Source organism: Parus major, chromosome 6 (genome assembly GCF_001522545.3).
Source record: "Parus major isolate Abel chromosome 6, Parus_major1.1, whole genome shotgun sequence".
Taxonomy (NCBI): Eukaryota; Metazoa; Chordata; class Aves; order Passeriformes; family Paridae; genus Parus; species Parus major.
In genome coordinates, this window is record NC_031775.1 from 22,313,079 (window position 1) to 22,333,266 (window position 20,188).

Here is a 20,188-nt window from a genome sequence, read left to right on the forward strand (position 1 = left end):
CCCGCGGCGGGCGAGGAGGAGCCGGAGGAAGATGAGAGGGAGGATGCTCCGAAAGCGGTCCGGGAGCTGCAGCGCTGGTCCGGCATCGCCACCTGGTGCTCAATGCCCGGCCCGGAACTCAGCTCCCGCTCCTCCCGACATCGATTTTAACAAACACTGCAAAATACACTAAAGTAGGACCAGAAAAATTCAGCCTTGAGTGCAGCACAATTCTGGTAGTGGTTCTCCGAGAAAAATGGGCAAGAAGGGAGCAATTAACAATGAGTTACAGTGTGCAAGGGGATACATTAGTAAATAGTGATTGCCAGCCCAAGAAAACACTTTCAAGCTGTTTGGCTCACTCAACACAAAGGGAAGAGGGGGCACAGCTTCCAGTCCCACTTGCCACTGTGTTCGTGCCCAGGACTGTGTGCTGTGTCAGATTCAATTCCTGGCATCCTTCAGAGAGCTGGGGTGCCTGAACAGGACTCCTTGTGCACCATCCACCTACATGCCAGCCCAGAGGAACATCTCTTACAGTCAGGCTGGGAACTGAAGAGCTAAAAACCAACCTTGTTACTCCTCTACTATTAGATCCCTTCTTATAACTTCCTCCCCCAATATATCCCCTAATCCACTGCCTTTGGCACCCCCAAGAGATGTCCTTGCATAAGGAGAGGGGATCCATTACCAGAAACTTCAGTTTTACCAGAAACTGGGCTTTGCACAGCAATGACCTTCTACTTGTTGAGCTATTTGGGCCTCCAACCTTCAAAGACAGGTAAGAGCAGTGGCCAGAAACCTTGCAGGATCAGACCTCGGTATCCCACGTTCAAGCACCACCTGCTCTGCAAACTGCACACAGAGCTCATCTCACCTTGCAGAGCAACCCTAATCACAGAACCAAAGCACCACTTTTGTAAAAGCATGATTTTCTTCTTATTTGGAACCTATCCTTCTCCAAGAAACATCCTTCTTTGAGTACTGTAAACCTTAAGAACTTGTACAACACAGAAGTTCTTCATGTTTCAGGGCTGAGGTGACTTTTCCATAAACTTCGTGGAATAGAAAAATACAAAAATACAGCATACAGTAACAACTTCAGCCAGGGAACAAGACAAGGTCCATTTAGCCTAAGATGAAATTTGCAATTGCACGAATGCACAAATTACAAGTTATTCTGGGAAAGATAAGTTCAGTAGAATTCAAGTGTAATCAAAACAGTACTGAAAAAATTAGAAGAAAAACCTCAACAAAACAAACCAACTGGATCACAATTAAAAAGGTCAAAAATTTATTTTTCCTTAGGGCATAAGAGGAGTTGTAAACAAAATACCAACAAACAAACAAACAAGTCACAAGTCAATTCTTACAGTCTGCAAGCATTTGAAGACAGAGTACCCTTTCCCCACCTCCCCCCGAACACTGCAAGCCTGCTCAAATGGTAACAGGCAACAATCCTGGGCCCTGAAGGTCCAGGGAGTTTTGCCATGTCCCAAGCTGGGACTAAATTTCTCATGTAAGAAGGACACTGCATCTGTTTTATCAAACACTTAAAAAAAAATAAATCCAACAAAATATAAATATTACAGACAAAGATTAGATTTAGCACCACCTTTGGTCCAAGCAATCAATGAACTGGGAGATGACAGGTACAATTTGTTCAGCAAGTCCTTTCTGCCCAAGTCTTTGAAAACATTATAGGTTCACATTGCAAGAACTTGTAATATCTCTGAGAAAACACTTCTGAAATTCTGGCAGTCCCTCACAAACCTCCTAGGTCCTGCACACAGGGAGGAGGGAGCATCCTGGCTGGGCAGCAGCCCCCAGGTCAGCAAGGATCACTCAGAGCACTTGGCAGAGCCCCGTGGGACATGGCAAACACTGTGCCAAGGGTCTGCTCCTGCTTCGGCCCAGCAGAGCTCTGACTTCAGGACAGCTGAGGACCAGCAAGAGCAGTGACAGTGTGCATCCCAAATATCCCTTTCCACCAACATTTGCCACCCTCCACCACTGCGGCACCTGTGAGCTGCCAGGGTGGCTGATGGCAGATGCCTGGGAGGAGCTGAAGTTGCCTCAATGCAAGTTATTTCAGCATATCTGGAACATGCAAATCAGGAGTTCTTTTATCAGTTGTAGTTTACTCCAAGGCCTTTTTAGGCTCATCTTTTCCAATACACACATGCCCAACAAATGCAGGGCTCTGAATTTTTGCAAAGAGGTGTCACAGCACTAGTGTGTGCCAGGACACACTCACAAGGACCTGTGGTAATCCTAGAAGAAAAATGAGGTTCATAAAGCAACTGGAAATATTTTATGTTCCTTACAACTCTCTCTCCTCTAAGTGTCCAGGACTCAAAATGTCTTTTCCTTTCCTGTAGGAATGTTTGAGAAGTCCTGATGAACCATTATTAAATGCTGTTCATTTTCAAAGTAACAACAGCTCTAACAAATGCCTGTAGAAAAATGCTGAGATCTACTTCTAAGCACAGTAATCTGAAGTCTTTGTTCTACATCTTCACATGTACAATTGCCCAAGACAGATGGTGTTCCTCATTCTCTGCTGAGAGACCTACAGAGTTTTCACCTTTACAAACAGACATGATTAAAATTTCCAAAAACAAGCACTTGTTTTTACTTCGCTGTTTTAGAGCACGCTGGTCTAGGGAAAAACCCAACCCTCAATTACTTGACATTGTTTTGCAGTTCTCTGAGCAAACAGTTGGTCATGGCACAGAGAGGAGGGCAGCCCCTCTGAGTGCTTTCCCTGTCCCACACAGGGCACAGCCATGAGGACAGCTATGAAATAGGGAACTGCAGTCAAAGTCTGAAAATCTGGATTAAGGGGGAGAGTATGCTTTTCACAGCTCATTTCCCCCACCACTGTCAAATCCAGAGCAAATGAAAACATTGTACTATGATGATTTCATTAATTCTTGCTGGAACAAAGCCACACTTCTTTTGTCCCAGTCACAGAAACAGGCCCCCAGTGTCTATCAGCTAAATCCTTACAGGTCCCAGCTGACTTGTGCTGAAGTCTGATGGAAATTTCTAGACAGTCACTTGGGGAAAAAGGAGATTTGTGTTTTCCTCATTGCTAATATATCTTTGGTGTTGGCCCACAGAAAAATTGCTCATTTTGTTAACTAGTACTCTGATCTGCATGCAGTCTTCCCAAAGGTTTACACACAGACTCAGGGACTGGTCACAAAAAGATCTGTTTCATGCCAGTTCAGACAGATTGGGGCATCTAACCCCTCCCTCATTAACAATAACTCTGACCACCAATGACAAAAGATACTGTTAAATGCAGAAAGTGTCACTTTCCTGGATTCCAGTTTTACTGGGATGACTTTTTCTCATGCATATGATTTCCTTTCCTAGGAAAACTTCTCACAGACCCAAGCACACCTGAACCCTTGCAGGAATTGTTCATTGTACAAACAGTTTTATCCAACTGGTCAGCATCTCAAGTTCATTAAACAAAAACTGAACAATGCTTGAAGCTAGTTATTATTTCTGTCTCTAGCTCACATTTGCTATGACATATTGTGAATGGCAAGATACCTGTCACCTCTCTAAGAATTAATTCATGACCAAAAGCTTTAACATCTACATGATCAACAATATTCACTCCACTGCCTTCAGTGGAGCTGGATCAGAGGCCACAACAAAATATGGTCTAAAGCTATTACCACAAAAAAGGATTTCCCCAGACTCATCTTCTTCCTCTCCTAGCTTAACTTGCAAACCAAAACAAACTAAATGGTCTCCTGCCCACAAACTCTCTTAAAAAAAAAACCAAAACAAACAAAAAACAAATAAAGAAACAAACTCTCAGCTAATTCCTTCTCGTATTTACTGCAACAGAAACCACACCAACTTCTAGACCTTTTCCCAAGCAGAACAGACAGATTGGTTCCCATATTAAAAACAAAACAAACAAAAGACAAAGAAGTGTCACCAACTTGACCCCACACACACTAAGACCAGCCACACATTTCTCTATCTCTGGTCACCGACATACCCTCCCAAGATTCCAAGCTCCTATCAGGTACATTCCCATCACCTAACCACTAAAAGATGGAGCTCTCACCAACACAGAAATGACAACAGTATTTAGTTTTCAAGGTCACAATAAGAACATCAACCACCCAAGAAACCCACTGCAAGACTTTCCTTAGACCAGGCCTAGATCCCTATTTTTTAATTTTTTTTTATTTTATTTTTGGTCAACTGAAAATATGGGACAGCAAACCCTTGAGAAGCTTCCAGTTCAGACATGTGCCATTGCTCTACTAATGCAGAGGAGCACAACAGCTCAAACAAATTTCAGCCTTCCTTCACCAACAGTTTTAGGCTCCCAGTAACTCACTACCCACAGTTTGCAGATATAATCTGGGCTAATTAACAGCTACAGATGTGCACAGCCATCTGAGCTGCTTTCAACACCTACCTGGAGTTATCTGCACCTGAACTTTAGCCTAAGCAGCAATCAATCAAGCTGCTGGCAGGACTTCTCCTGACATGACATTTCATATTGAGCCTTAACTGAGGACGCTCATCTACATGATTCTCCCTAAACACTGCTAGCAGAGTAATAAGCACTGCTGTCTGCAATTAAATCTGCAATAAAGGAACAGCAATGATGTATTGTGCAAGTCAGCCAGACAGCAGAAATGGACTCACACTGTACACTACTGGCCCCACAACACTCACTTCGAACCCACAGTAGAAAAAAAGTCATTGTAATGCTATACACACTTTTCTTTTGCAATATTCCAAGGTTTGAACTCATCACAAGTAATGACCAAGACCTTTCAGCAAGCCTGCTCAGCATGACACAGAAAAATTCCTCCTAGCAACTGCCAGCAATTCTAACTTCCTCCTTCCCTGAAAGCCCAAGATTAAGTCAGCTGTTCAGTGAAATACATCATTTTTTAAAAGGTTTATTTTTCTTTTCTTTTTCATTTGTTCCAGTTTACTAATTACTACAGGCTAAGTTCCAGTGACTGCACTATTCTTTTCTGTCCTGCTTCAAGGGGACAGAAACAAACCAAATGAATGTGTTCTGACCCAGAGTCAGAACAGAATTCAATGGCCCTCTAGTCATCACCCAAGGCTGATGATGGGGTTTTGTTTATTTATCCCTCATGACCCAGAAGCAGTTCAATAAGCTCTCCAACCACAAAAGAACTGTTTGCACAGAGAATGCTGCCACATTGCTTACCTTTCAGATAATATCAGATACAGAGTCAATATAACGGCTTTCATGGGGAATATCTGGAGAAGCCTGAAATGCTTACCTAAATATTGTATCTTGTATATAAAAATTTTTCTTAGTGCCAAGTGATTCTCCCTTACACCTGTTTTTCTCCTCCATCAAACAGGGACCAAGACAGGTACCACTGTAACCAAATAACCCTCAGCATCAGGGAGAGGTCACTAAAACAAACATTGTTCCAGAAGCAGTGCTAGCACAGGGCTGTTCCTGCCCACATGGACAGATCTAGAACAGCAATGTTTGCCCACTCCACCAGCTGAACCTCGGTGTATGCAAACTCCAGACACACAAACTGCCTCAACTACAACAAGTATATAACCTATGTTTGTCTTCTTTTGGTGGATTGGTGGCTTCAGGATACAGATTATCATAGTATGTTAGGGATTGAAACTTTTCTCAAAAACAAAAAATTCTATCACAGAGCAGTGATGTATTTAAACCATCTATACAGAGAAAGCACCTGCAGTGTCGGACCAAATAATTAATTGGCCTTATTAAAAACATCTTTTTCCTCATATTTTATCTATCTCTCCCCTGCCAATATAGTTACTTCTAATTTGTTTTCTAATTTCTTTCCAAATCATCATAATCAACTTAATTCCCATAATTTTAATTCAGTAACAAACAGGAGTCTCAACTCAGGACAGTAGTGGCTTATGCTGACAAGAACAGGTCTGTAAAACGCCAGTGTGAAGCTTTAAACCAAATTTATTTATAAAAAAAACAAACACAAAACAAAAAGAAAATTGCACTCTCCAACTAAAAATCAACACTACCTTGATGCAAGAACAAATGAAAACATAGTTGATGGGACCAGCCCAGCCCTGACAATATAAAATGGGGGAAACAAATTTCTTCTGGTTATGCCAGCCATGTCCGCACGCAGTGCGGCGCAGCTTCCGCCCCGGGAACTGCTGCGGAGTCCCCGCCCTGACACAAGGGCACACAGGAGGAAAGATCTCCTCATCCCATCCTTAGCACACCCTGCAAAACTGACACCCCAAAGCAGAGTTATGGGTGACTTTTTACAGACACCTGTGCTTTGCTCCAAATTGGGTCTAAGATGGAGAAGGAAAAGCAGCAACAGCAACCTACATCCCAACCCAAAGTCAGCTGACTGGGGGCTTCTGCATCCAGCCTTATGTACAGTACTTTATTTGAAAATTACAGAAACACACAACAGACATGACTACTGAGCAGCACAGAGAGAGAGAAAGAGCAACACAAGCACTGGGCATCGTTAGCAGAGGCCATCAAACAGTTCAAGTGTGCAGACACATTCCCCATGCATCGTTGTAGTGCTGGTCCCTGCTTCTAGCAAGCAACAAAAAGCAAGTGAAAACAAAATAACTTAGACAAATATATGCTCTCAGACCATCATACTGGTACTGTTGGCAGCTATCAAACACTGAACTGATACACAGCACTTCACTATGTGGCTAAATAGCATCTGAAGCTGACAGAGAAGGAGCTGCTGGTGATGGAAAACCACCAGCAAATAGCAGCAAAGCTCCAGCTGGTTTTAAAAAGCTGCAAGATTTGCAGCACAGTGGATCATGGCAGGGCAGCACCAAGGCTAAGCAGTCCTGTGCACCCTTTGGAGGTGTAGGAACAGAGTGCACAGAGCTTGCTTTTGCTGAGAACGGTCCATGCTGAGCACCCACAGGGCTCTTCTGGCAGTGTAACTCTACTGATGCTCGTGGGCTTCTTGCCAGTTCAGTTGAGAGCATGTGAAAGAATTAAGTTGGCGCCTCAAAACCAGATTGCTAATTGGTAAAGTATTAGAGGTTTTCCAAAATCACTTGTTTGATACTATTTCAGTACAGCTGCAGAATTCAGTTTTTCTGTTTGAATGCAAAGGTCTCTGGTAATACTAAAGCTTTTTGACAAACCTAAGAACAGCAGGACAAAAATTAAGCAGAAAATGGAGGTACATCCCCTCTCCAGAATAATGAACTAGAGCCACAGGAGATGTACTTCCCAGAGCTCAGAGAGTCAAGTGCTCTGGCTTTCACATTTCTCTTGCACCTTACAAAAATAGTCCAGTTTTTCAAAGGTAGTAGATTTTGCTGCTACCTGTAAAATCACATTATTTTTGACAGATGGAAGTTCTCCTTCCATTCAAATAGAATTTAAGACAATACCTCTTTTGAAGGGCAAAGTTTCTGCCCAAATTGATTTAGGACCTGAGAGATCCACCTTTGCGAGCCAAGAAATATGAAATCAATATCCAAAACATCTGTGAAGTTCTGCAGGTGAGAATTAACCCAGATAACAGGGAGACTTTTTCTTCCTAGGTTAACAATAATGACAGAAAAGAAAGGACCTGTAAAAATATTCCCATAGCTCTTGCAATAAATAGAAATAAAAATACAGTATCCAAACTTGGGACTGCACCAGCAGAATTATTTTCCCTTCTGAAGTTACCACCAATTCCGAAGTGCAACAGAGGACGTAGCCAGCAGAGACAAACCAGAAGACGGAATCATGCATGGATGACATACAGAGTGTTTCAAGCATAGCTTAGAAGTCCTGTATTGATAAGGATGTTAATGCACATTCTATACATAATCCTGGCAACATGCTGCATAATCCTTATACTTTCACTAACAGGTGATACTTTATGGAAAGCAGCCATTCCCAACACAAGCCACCCCAGCTGTCAGTCTCTACCTACCCAAGGGTCCTGTTTTCATCCAGTTGCCCCCTCCACTGCATTTCCCCTTCCCTAAGAGTGCATGAATAGAGAATTGCAAACATTTCACACTGCACGTTCCACTCCAAGTCCTGGATGAGGGGCCTGTTTATTCTATGAATATTGCACTTATCCACTCATTGGATTTGCTTTTTCTCAAGAATGCAGAATATTTGGGAAAAAATAGAAAGAATAGTAGGATACAACACAGGAAAATATGAGTTATTAACAAGCTAGCTATGAAGATCTAAAATTAAATAGTACTAGTTCTATCCTGTTAATACTAGTAATATGAAAATAATGAATGCTTTATCAAATTCCCTTGTTTTTCATATAAGATAAAAGCAGTAACTTTCTTTTTAACTGAGGAAAGCAATGAATATATATTACAATAAAATATGATTCATTAAGATCTGAAAGTGATGAAAACAATTATATAATGCCTTCGTCAAACTTTATAGCATCATAATGGAAGGAGTCATTAGGGAACACATCCACAAGGGACAAATGCATTTTTAGCTATACCCATGCAGATGTGAATTTCCATTTTGAAGAGTCTAGCTGCAAGACAATTCCAATCTTTCCTTATTGTGTATTTGCTATTATTGAATACATCAACTTCAAAACTTCCTGTTGACACATCAGTTAAGTACCCCGACATGTGCCCATCATCTCTTTTGTCCTGAAAGATTTGGCTTGCAAAGGACTGATACATACAACTACACTCATCCATTGCATGGAATGACAGCTAAAACAATGGACCAGAGTTGCCTCCCATGGGGAAGGACTCCTAACAAAATGCATGACTCTTGCTGTTATGAGAATGTGTTTTGAAAGGGGATACAAGGGAAACCAGCAAATAAACTTTTCAGGCATTATATAAACCTCAATAACGAACTCAGAAGTGCTCATTATTATTAAAGTTGCAGTATACAGCAAGACACAATTTTCACATTCTTTAATTTTGTTCTCTGGCATTGGAGTTTGGAATTTCTGCTGGTCCAAATTCAAGACTTTGGAAAATACAGAGGGTGGGTGAGAGCAAGACAGCAAAAGCAGCCACCTCTCTCCCCAGAGGAGGGCCCCCTTCAGCTGCAAACGGCTTTGCTCAAGCCCTGCAGACTCCTCCTCTTAACAAGCTGGTTCAGGGATAAACCAGAAAGAGAAATTTAAACAGTACTATTGATTTCTGCATTGAGTGTTCACTGAGGTGTACATTACATTTAAATATTGCTCTTGATCCAGTGTCAGTTCTGGCAAATTTAGTAAATAAAAGGCGACGTTAACATTTTTAGAAAAGAGCTAAAACACTTCTAGCACTACACTCTCCTCTGAGTACTCTGCTAGGTTTTCCTGCCCTGCAGTCAGCTTTTCTGATGTGGCTTAAGGCCTTTCTTCTTCACTCAGCTAAGAGTGAGGGGCTTGCTATTTAGGGTGTCAGTAGAACTGACCAAAACTAGCTGCTCATTGATGGAAAAAATAATAATTATTTTCCTGATATCTCTCAATTGAAAGAATTAAAAAAAAAAAAAAAAAGAGAGCATCTCTGTGAGAGATACTATAACAATGGTAAGGCAGGAATAGGAAAAATTGCATTGGGAGCATTTGTTTTAAAAGCGCCCTTTTAAACACAAGCAGCCAAAACAACTACCAAGTGAAGGGAAGCCCAATGGAAGCTTTTCCACCAGGGTGGAAGCCAGCATGGCAAGTGGTGGCCAACAATAATTTCTGCCCCCAAGTAGGCCATCTGCACCCCATCTGCTTTCTGGTACAGGTGAGGGCAGAGGGAGGCCACAAGTGTGGCTCTGCAGCCCATCTCCAGAGCCTGGCCTCTCCTCAGGAAGGCATGGAGCCTCTGAGATGGGATAAAGCAGCAACTGAGCCATGGAGCTGCTGCATGAGGAAACCCTGGCAGTGCTGCAGGCACCCTCACACGGAGTCATCCTGAAAACCACCTCCCTGCAAAGGCCAGAGCTGGAGAAGCAAGGCAGCAAGATGGAACAGGAGCTGTGGGACACATGGACATCCCTTACAGAGCTGCCTCAGGCAGATCCTGAAGCCTCCTAACCTGAGCCTCACGGAGAACTTCCATCCATGGGGCCAGCCCTGTGCAAGGCACATGGCAGCCAGGTGCTGGAACTGTCTGCCAAAAACACTTGTGCCACCCCACACCCTGCAAGGACTCCTGCAGTTTAGAAGTGCCCTGGGCTTGGCTTTGCTGGATGCAGATGTATTTCCAGTAGCCTGGAATACATTTCTGTCTCCTTGCTGCTCTTCCCTCCTTGATTAGGGGCTCGTGTCAGGCCATACCATACTCAGAGAATTCAGTGGCTCAATGCAGAAGATCTGGGAGCTGTGCTTTACATCCCCCCAAAGAGATGACCTAGTGGGAATGTCACTAAACAAAACTTTAGAATATTTTAAATAATAAGTTAATTCTTAATAAATATGTGCTTCAAGAAAATGATAATTATATACTGCACCTTTAAATAATGCACTTAGTTCTCTGCATTGGCTTCCATTTTGGTTTCTTTTATTGTTAAAGTGCATTAATTCAAAATAATGAACCACTTCCGCATCATTATTGTTAAAATAAATCATAACATTAATACCAATCACTAAGTCACTACTATTAGTACTGCAATCTAGCAGATAACTCTATGTATTGCTCTATTTAATACTGTCCAGCAGAAGAATATAATACTTCTATTATAATTTCACAACAGCTCCAGCAGTCTTTTATGGCTGCTACCATATTAGTACAACTAAAAATGGGGAGAAGTAGAGAGACAGGGCCACAATGTCTCAGATACACGTCCAGCAAGATGTAGCTAACTGGACACACTCTTACACATCATAGGGTGAGACATTAAGGTACCAAGAGGACCCCGCACTGTGATATGAGCTGTTGTGCACTTTACACCTTCTCCTGCCACCACAATTTAAAGGGATCCCAAAGAAACAGCCTCCCCTCCCCACCTGCATGCAGAGAGCTGCTCGAACCACAGCACTGTTTGTAGCCTGTAGTTGTGGCACCTGGGTGTTGTTTCAACTACCAAAAGGACATCAGCCACATCTGATGTAGGCAACTCTCTCAGTGTTATCATGGAAATTAATAAAACATCCAAACCACACACACACACAAAAAAAACCCAAACCAAAACAAAACAAAACAAAAACCAAGAAAAGAAAAGAAAAGAAGACAAGAGAAACATATAAATTTCCTCTTTTTTTTTTTTGGCAGTGAAACATCCCCAGTAACATATGGTATTATTGTGCTGTTTTGCTCAGCCCCTTGATCCCAGCTATTTTGAAGCCTTTATAACCTTTAACTTTCAAGCCAAATCAGTATGAAACTGGTGGAAAAAAGGACATATAATGCTTTGTGTAAACCAGTAGTGAAATGGTCTGCCCCTCCCCCCTTTGAACAGATTTACAATGCTGCCTATTATTTAAAGGAATTAGATATTGATCTTGAGTGATTAACAAGGCCATTTAAGAAAACCCCCAAGCATGACTTCCTTAAACACAGTAGGGATTTAGTAAATTATGTTTACAGTACAAGGCTACCTCACAAATTATTCCATATTCCTAGCCTTTTCCAATGGATACCTCTCCCATATCCCAACCACCCACACCGTGCGCCACATTTCAAAACACGAGTTAAGAAAGGCAAACAGAACTGGAACTAGAAGAGGCAGCTTCCTGGTTAGATGCATTGTAGACCAAATTGCTTTGATATTAAATCTCTGAGCCTGAGAAGCCCAGGCCCACTTTCCAGTACAAATGTACTCTTTGGATTCAAGTGGGAACAGAAACACATATTTGGCTCCTACTTCAGTTTTAAGTCTTTTCTGGTAAAACCAGACACACACGGAAAGAAAATACAGTACACCCAGAATGCATAGAAAAGACAAAAACAAAACACAAAAGCAATTCCCCAAAAATATACAAATTATGTGCAGACTGAGTTTGATGGCTTTTTTTTTTTCCCACTCATTGTAAACACTGATGTTGCAGAAGGTTATAAATATTTCTCTCTAATATCTTGGTGGGCCCTGCCAGCAGTCAGCACCCTTGGATTTGGACCAGAGGGCAAAACAAGAACTAACACATCTGACAGTTTTGTCTTTAGTATCTTAAGGGACTTTGTTGACTTTGATAACTTTTGAGAAACCCAACTCTGGAAAAAGAATCAACCAGTATCACCTGGCAGGAGTCAGGCACAGAACCAAATATGAAGTCTACAAAGTAACAGACACACTTAAGCAAGGGGTTTGTAGGTTTGTTTTTACAAGCACCAGTAGGCATCACTGCCCTCAAACACCTGAAATCCCAACTCAAAGAACAAGACAGAATGAAAGGAAACAAAAAGCCCCCAACCCAGACCACCTGATGGCCTTTTCCGGTGAGTTAGCCGTAACACCGAAGTCGGAGACCAAAACTCCTCACGATGAAAAGGCTCCAACTCTGGGCCTACCAACTGTTGAGTATAGTTAAAAAAAACAAAAACGTGAACATCTCGAAAGGATTAGAGTCCCTCTGTAGTTCAGAAACTTTCACTTGCTGCTTCTCACTGTAAGTTGTGGAAAAGCATTCAAAATTCTTGGGTATTCCACAGATGACACAAATGAGGAGAAAGGGAGCCAAGATTGTAAAACAGTTTGGCACAGAACTCCCCAGGTAGATGCATGTGTATTTCTCTCACAAAAGGCACACGTTTGGTTTCCTATCAATAATGGGAAGGATGGGATGTCATACCCTGTTACACATACAAGAATATTAACAACTTCACAAAAAGGCATTTGACTATGCTGCATCTTCCTCATAGTTGCTTACAACATGTAAACCCCACAAACCTCTCCAGAACATGGCAGATTTGTCCTCATATAGACTCCTCTGTACAAACTGGAGCACAGGGAAACGTCTTTTTGTGTAGCAATTGGTTTTTTCCACACGTACACAGCAGGAACAGTATAAATTAGGGAGGTTAAAGATATTGCAACATTAGTTCTTTTTCTCCAAATAATTTGAGGGCACCCAGCCTTTGAATGGCTTCACACCATTCATGATCTGGCAGTACCACCAGCCATTTGGGTTCCTTTCGAGGACCTCCATGCAGACACCTTCCTGAAACCCCGCAGTCTCCTCATCCCCTTCATAGTCTGCAATGGAAACATAGATGTCCTTGAGATTGTTGTGGATGAACTGGGATTTCTCAATGGGCTTTGGCCTGACTGTAGACACAGGGATCCCATTCCTCTGGGTGGGGAGGTTGGAGGTGGTCTCAGAGCTCTCTGTGCCCAGCCTCTCCGGCTGCTTTCCCTTTGTGTCACCAGGCTGTGACCACGCGTTGCTGAAGGAGGAATTCCGACGGACGTTCCGAAGTTGATCTGTAGTTGTCAAAGACTCATTTCTGCGCAAGGAGCACGACAGGTTGTTGTCCTTCGGTGGTGGAGACACAAACACTGACTGTGGACGGACAGCAAGTTGCCTCACACCATTCCTCATTTTAACTGGCCCTGATGCTTTTGAAAAGCCACCAGGAGGTTTGCTTGGGATGGGTGGTGTTGCACGTTTGCTCTGGTTGATGGTGTTCAAAGCCTGGACCCTCTTCTCTATCTTCTCTAAACTGTTTGACTTGTTTTCATTTTTCCTGTTCCTGGCAAAAGAGGAATCAGTCTCTGCTGATGTAGTTTCTCTCTGGTTATCAGGGAGAGCCAAATAGTGGGAAGGAGCCCAGCCTTCCATGTCTCCATACTTCAGATACCACCATCCACTGGCTTGCTTTTCCAGCACTTCCACTTCGACTCCTGCTGGGAAACAAATTTCAGAATCCTGTACCTTTTGGTATGAGTCAGTGGTCACATAGAAACATCTGGAGTCATTTTCTTGCTCAGTTTTGGCTGTATGGCTGGAGCAGAAGATGCCACGGGAAGGAGTTGTGATGAGATCAGCCGAGCTTCTCCGAACAGGGTCATCCTGGTTCTCAGAAGCTGTGCAGGGGGGGCTCGCAGACTCTTCACTTCTTGAACCTTTGAGTCCACCTCTAAGCTGCCCCGTTGGCCTCAGCTGACGCCTTAAAGTGCTAATATCCATCTTTTCTTGGCTCTGAGAGTCTGCCTTGTTCAGGAAGGGTTTGGGCCTAACGATTGGCTTTGCTCTGATGGAAGGACTCTGCCCAGGATCTTTCTTCATGCCTGTTCTTGGTACACTACGTAAGCCGACATCTGAAGCTGATCTTGGTTTTGTCTCCTCACTCCTGGAATAGTGACATTTTCCAAGATCAGGCTGAATGTTTTTGTCTGTCTTGAGCTTCACGAGTGATGATTTAGGAGAGCTGGAACATGGAGAATTCTTTCGGATCAAGGACAGAGAGGAGCTTTTCTGAGAATCCGAATCCCCACTAGATTCCCTGTTTGACAAAGCATCTTCCACGTAACGCCTAAACCCCTCATTCTCATAGATGGTTTCTTCTTCGTGAGCAACTTCTTCTGAAGACTCCCCTACTTTGAACTTAGCTTTCTGAAGTGATGACACAGGCGAGGGCTTGAGGGGCTGAAACAGTCGTTTTTCAGGAGTGCCCTCTTCATGGTGACTTTCACTCACTTCACACTCTGAGTCAAAGCCAAAGGCAGGCACGTCATACTCAGGTTCTTCGTATTTCAGCTTGTGGGGAGAGTCCTGGGTATCTCCTGAAGAAACTGCTCCAGGAGTTGTTCCTTCTTCAGAGTCTTTTGGTTTACTGGGAGGTGCTGGTGGAGGAACCTTTGGGCGGGTTAAAGTACTGGTTCTTCTGTTCAAATTTGGTTTCTTTCTCTTGTCAATGTAAGATGCTGGGGCCCATCCTTCCTTCTCTCCAATCTGCACATACCACCAGCCACCAGAATTCTTTTCAATAACCTAAAAGGTAACAAGGAACATGTTACTTGAACAAAAATCTCAACTCACTGCTTCCCACTCCTCCCCTTCCAATCCACTCCAATGTAACAGATAAATATTACAATTTTTCCAGATACACTGTTAAGACTCACCTCTGCTTTTTGTCCTCCACGAAAGCTTATGCCATCAGAGATGCATGACTGGAATTCAGCAATGGTGTAATATTCCACTTCCACGGAGGGTGGCTCTGGTGGCTTGGGTAACTGAAAACCCTATGGCAAATAGTATGCTTTGTTCATTTACACCAAAGAAGCAGTCAGCTAAACAGCAGTATGAAAACAAAAATGCTTTTAATTCACTAAGACTCATCCTCCTTCCTAATGGTAACTGCCAAGTTCTCCAGAGTGGGAGCTGATGTATTGATATGGTCTAAAAGAGAAAAGTCTTTCAACAGTGGCACTGTTCATGTCACTTTCACCAGCTATTAAAACTAATAATCTTTACCTGCATAGTAAAATATTTTACTTGGGGATGATGAAGCGTGAGCTGCAGTCACACTAAGAACAGCTCATTTATGCTGAGATTTTGTCCAGAAAGACCCAGCTCTGGATGACATGCCACAACTGCAGAAAATTGCATTGCACCAAACCTCTAATAGATTCTATCGTTAAATGCACTATCTTAAAATATAATCCAAATGAATTATTGCTTTTAATATACTGCCGTTCTTTTTAAACAATCTGAACTCAGATTGTCAGATTATCAGGTCAGTGATATGAGCTAATGGGCAACTCTTGTAGCAAAGAAACAAGGACAATATCACAAACCCCCTAGCTTTGCCCAGCTAAAGTGCTAGAAGGGAAGGACTTTACTGCTTGATCAGAACAACACCAGCTCCTCCTCATCCTAACAGACCCAGAAACTCTACTCAATCCCAACACAACCTTTGTAAAGGCTCTCTGAGAAGTGGGACACTGCTATTTACAGCCATTCTGGCAGCCTATTGGACTCCTCTAAAAGCTAAGCCTTTACATTAAGCTGCCACATTTCAGAATTTGATACAATTATTTTTTAAGGTAATAAATGGGATAAAGGTCCTTTCAGGAATATCAATATTGAAAGCTTTTTCAGATAGCACAGTGCTGATCTGCAGGGCAGCTAGGTGACAGTGAAACTGCACAGCTTTGGCACTTCACTACTTAGGGTCCTATGAAAGAACAGTAGGTCAGACAAACACAGGACAAAGACACAAAATGATCCAAAGCCATCAGTGGAAGAAGGGCAAATCACACACTGTGCTTTATTCTCCTGCTCCTCCATTTCTATGATACCCCTTCTGTAACTAACAGTTGATGTTTCATCACACACAGCATGTGGCATTTCACAGAGAATGCACCTCTGCACCTTAGGAACCGTGTCTAACAATGTTATAATTGGATGTTTCTGCACTATAAATGCTGAAATACAGCAGAAGCACAGCATAATAAAATGCCTTCAGATAATAGGATGGTTTGGATTAAATGAAGATAATTGGAAACAGCAGATATGCTCAGGGTTTCACATATAATATCACTGTTATTTTTAGCATGGGATTAAGTGTCATAGTCTTGCCAAAACAAAGTCTAATTGCAAATAATGTGAAGAAAAATAGGAAGAAAATGCAAATGTGCTATTCATGTAGTTTGTTAAGAAGCATCTCTAGTGACAGAAAAATTACAAGTCGCATATTGCTCACAAAGGGTACAGCAAAGATTAAACACTATGTATTGCTAGATAAACAAGCTATTAGGAGGACTTTTATATAAATCTACTACAGACTAGCTCCTATTGAAGATGACAGCTCTAATCTCAAATTGGTACAAATTTCCAGGATTCTAGCTTTGGGGATAAGAAATCATAAAGAGTCTCATTCCTGTAGCATACATCCTTTGACAGGATTCTGAGCCACTCTAAACATGCACAAGAGTGAAGCTTGGCCACCTCAAAGTTGGTAGCAATGGAAGGATAGGACACATTCCCAGCTGCTTAAGAGAAGAGAAGGTCAGAAATTTCAGTCTGGGCTAAGGACATCCAGAGGAAATTTAAACCTTCTGAGTCAGCCAAACATGTTTTAATGCTCATGCACAGAACACAGAAGCTTTATCGTAATCTCCCTTCAGACCTGATTAGTTGGGGCAACATTCTGAATAACAGAAAACCTGATTCATCATTAGGATGCCCTGAGGTCTGCTCAACACTTAATGAATAAACAGGCATGCAAATAAAGGATCCCTCCCACCTTGTACAGCTGCACAAAGTCTGCCAAAGCACCCAGACACCTACCCACTGCTAAGATAAACCATAAACCAATACACACCAGACTGGACTCTCTTCGTGGGGGTGGCCTTGTTCTCAGATTTGGAGAACCTGAGCAGGAAAGGGAACAGGGAGAGTTTATTTAACTTTGCAAGTACTGCTCAACACACTTTTCAGTAGCTCTCTGCTGTTACACAGTTTGAGAATAGAAGACAGTATTTGCAATATTTAAGGTACCTCTATGAAACAAAATAGGAAACTATGAGGGTATACTAGAAATACCAAAGTAGCTTAGGTACTCATCTTTGCTAAGCCAGCAAATTTAAGAGGAAATCACTGCCAGAAAGTAGTGGATTGTATTTTCTGCTGGAACTGACCAGCTCCATTGGAGACTGGCCAACAAAGGACTGGCCTAATACCTATTTTCCCCCTAGCAGTAAAAATAATTTACTAAACACTCACACTGCTCTCTCTCCTAGTATTTTGCCATTACTTGCACAGAATAGCATCAGCATCTGTAGATGAAGTAGTAAAAACCTTATAGCAACTTGCCACCAGGAAAACAGCAGAACAAATGCAAGAAAAGACACAGGTGGTCTCCTCAATTTGAACATCAGCTACATTTCTGGGGTAGAGGGGCACATTTTAGAGCATTCAAAAGGAAAAAAGTATGCTCTGGAAAAATTAACAAAGTAAACACATGCAGGCTAAGATAAAGAACCACCAGCCAGTCTGTGTATCAAGTGAAGTTAAATTTCATCACTACTAGCGAAGGACCACATTCTGGAGTCCCTCTTGATACATCTACAGGCTATGCAAAGGTCTGCTTGTGTGAACTTGGCTGTAAGGCCAGGGCATGAGAGACTTTAGCTTACAGCCAGTGCCAGCCCTGAAAGGTACAGAACAAGAATTCATTGCAAGCCCGTGAAAACCCAGACTGCTTTAATGCCTTACTTATTTGAGCTCTTTGTGGTGCTATCCTTGCTATGGCTGGGGATCCCTGGGCCAGTTTGGAAGCCTGCTTGTCTGAAGTCATCATGGCATTGCCATTAGAGTCATTGCACAGAATGGGCAAACTGATTTCCTTCTTGGTGATATGAGTTTCTGCAGACTCATTTTCTACTTGAGCTTCCTTGTCAGAAGATGATTTCTTGTTCAGCAGGTTACTGATCTCCATGATGTTTCCTATGATTTCCACTGGCCCAGTTAAGTTCTTTTTCCTAGATGGAAGATCATCTTTAGCCTTCTTCAGATATGAAGCTGGGGCCCAGCCCTCTTTGCCCAGATACCTGGAGAGGCAAAAGCAAACACCATCACATCAAACACAGCCTTCTCATGCATGTCAGATAGAACAGCTAAAGCAAAAGTGACAGATGAAAACATCAAAGTTTGCAGTTCTCAAACAAGATTTAGTAGTCTCCATTTATTATCTATTGATTACACATATCAAAGTCAGTTGAGCCAGCAGTGAACTGTGTAGTTGTAAGCCACTAATCATCCTAAGGAAGGAGTCTCTCTGCACAAGAAATACTTACACACAAGGTACAGAGCTTCACCAGTGTGTTTTATACCTCCCCTAGACAGTACTAAGAAAACTCAGCATTTTCCCACACAGTAAAAAGCAAACTAGTAAGTAAAATACTTTAAAAGTCTTTAAACACTCCTAGTGTCAATTCAAATTGAAAATGGGATAAAATAAGGGTGTACAGCACATAGTAGAGAACCTATGCCTGCAGTTTAAGATCATTGTGCAAGCCTCCTTCCCTGAGACTATAAAGAATACTGTGCCTCCTTCCATAATTCCCAGGTCTGCATGAGCAGCTTTCTGTCACTGAGTATATGGGACCCTTAAACTACTGCAGCTTTTTCTAGCGCTGCAAGATCAAGAAACAATTAGCCTGAGGAAAAATGGCTTTGATGGAGATTCATTTTCCTGAACAAGCTCGAGGCAATTTGAAGAAAAACTGGGAAATGTGAACAGACACCTGAATCCAATCCGTGTTACTGAAACACCATCCTGAGCTGATCACACTACACTTCAAACTGAGGTAATTCCTCTACAGCTGGGCTTTAGGGAAATAATTTTTTCTAACTTCTGCCATTCCTAACACCTCAGCAGGGATTTCAGATTACAATCAGACTCCAGGGAGGACCATGTGGATGAACTCTGCTTTCCCTAATGAAACCACAACTTGCTACAGTGAGAGTCACCGAAAACCTTCTCTCTAATCTCTCAAGATACCCAAAACAGGCACTTGAACTGTAAGTGAAAAAGCAGGCATCATTAAAATCCTGGTGCTCAGGAAATCTGCAGGAAATACAAAGGTTAGAACAGTAGGACTCTAAGGTTCTTTATTGAAAAGGGAGCCTCGTTAGACAGGAGAGGAAGGAGCTGGGGCACATGGGATATGAGCAAATCATTTCCTGGCAGGTGAGCATCTTTGTCATGACAACACTTGGATTCTGAGGTTTCCAGTGCGATCTCTGCATCAAATCTCATCCTGGTCTCACCCACCACATCCACACACTTGAGCGTGGCTCTGGGACTTGACAGGGAGAACAGGAAAATGCAGTGTGGATTTGATTCCCTAGGCTTCGTTATTACTATTCCTGCATAAAAGCAAATACAATTGTTGTACTTCTAGCAACAACTACAAGGATCTTTCTGTCTAAAATCCTGCCTTTTCCTCCTCATCCACCTAGACCAGGCAAGCTACTAGAGATTCTGCTTCTCCCTACATACTTGCCTTCTGTCACACACGAAGGTAAAGACGTAGCATCTCTCCTGCTCAGGGAGTTTAGGGACAAGTTCTTCCAATTACTCTGTTGTCAAAGGAAAGCATCCCAAGAGCTCTGAGCTTTGTGTGATGCATGGAGACTAACAAGAAGTAGCAACCTGGTACTAAAATGATTTGAGGGCAAAAAGATTCACAGCATCCACAGCATGGTGTGAGAAGACCATGTCAAGAAGCAGTTTGAATCTATTCAATCCTGTCCCTTTTGAGGCTTTTCTGCTAGGCCTCAACCAAGCCATAAAAGGAAAGAAAAAAAGG

General features: G+C 42.4%; 1 protein-coding gene across 5 annotated transcripts in view; it reads right to left on the minus strand.

Annotated features, from left to right (window-relative positions):
- Window positions 1-1,250: 1,250 nt before the first annotated feature.
- SH3PXD2A (SH3 and PX domains 2A) overlaps window positions 1,251-20,188 on the minus strand; it is a 247,607-nt gene continuing 228,669 nt past the window's right edge. For 4 of the 5 annotated variants that reach the window (XM_015633361.3, XM_015633364.3, XM_015633365.3 and 1 more), the window contains 4 exons: window positions 18,090-18,424; window positions 17,197-17,246; window positions 14,993-15,112; window positions 1,251-14,861 (listed from right to left, as the gene is read on the minus strand). In XM_015633361.3, coding sequence (XP_015488847.1) covers window positions 12,966-14,861; window positions 14,993-15,112; window positions 17,197-17,246; window positions 18,090-18,424 — 2,401 coding nt within the window. In that variant the 3' untranslated portion in view covers window positions 1,251-12,965. The remainder of the gene's footprint in view (window positions 14,862-14,992; window positions 15,113-17,196; window positions 17,247-18,089; window positions 18,425-20,188) is intronic. The other variant, XM_015633362.3, reaches the window with a different exon arrangement.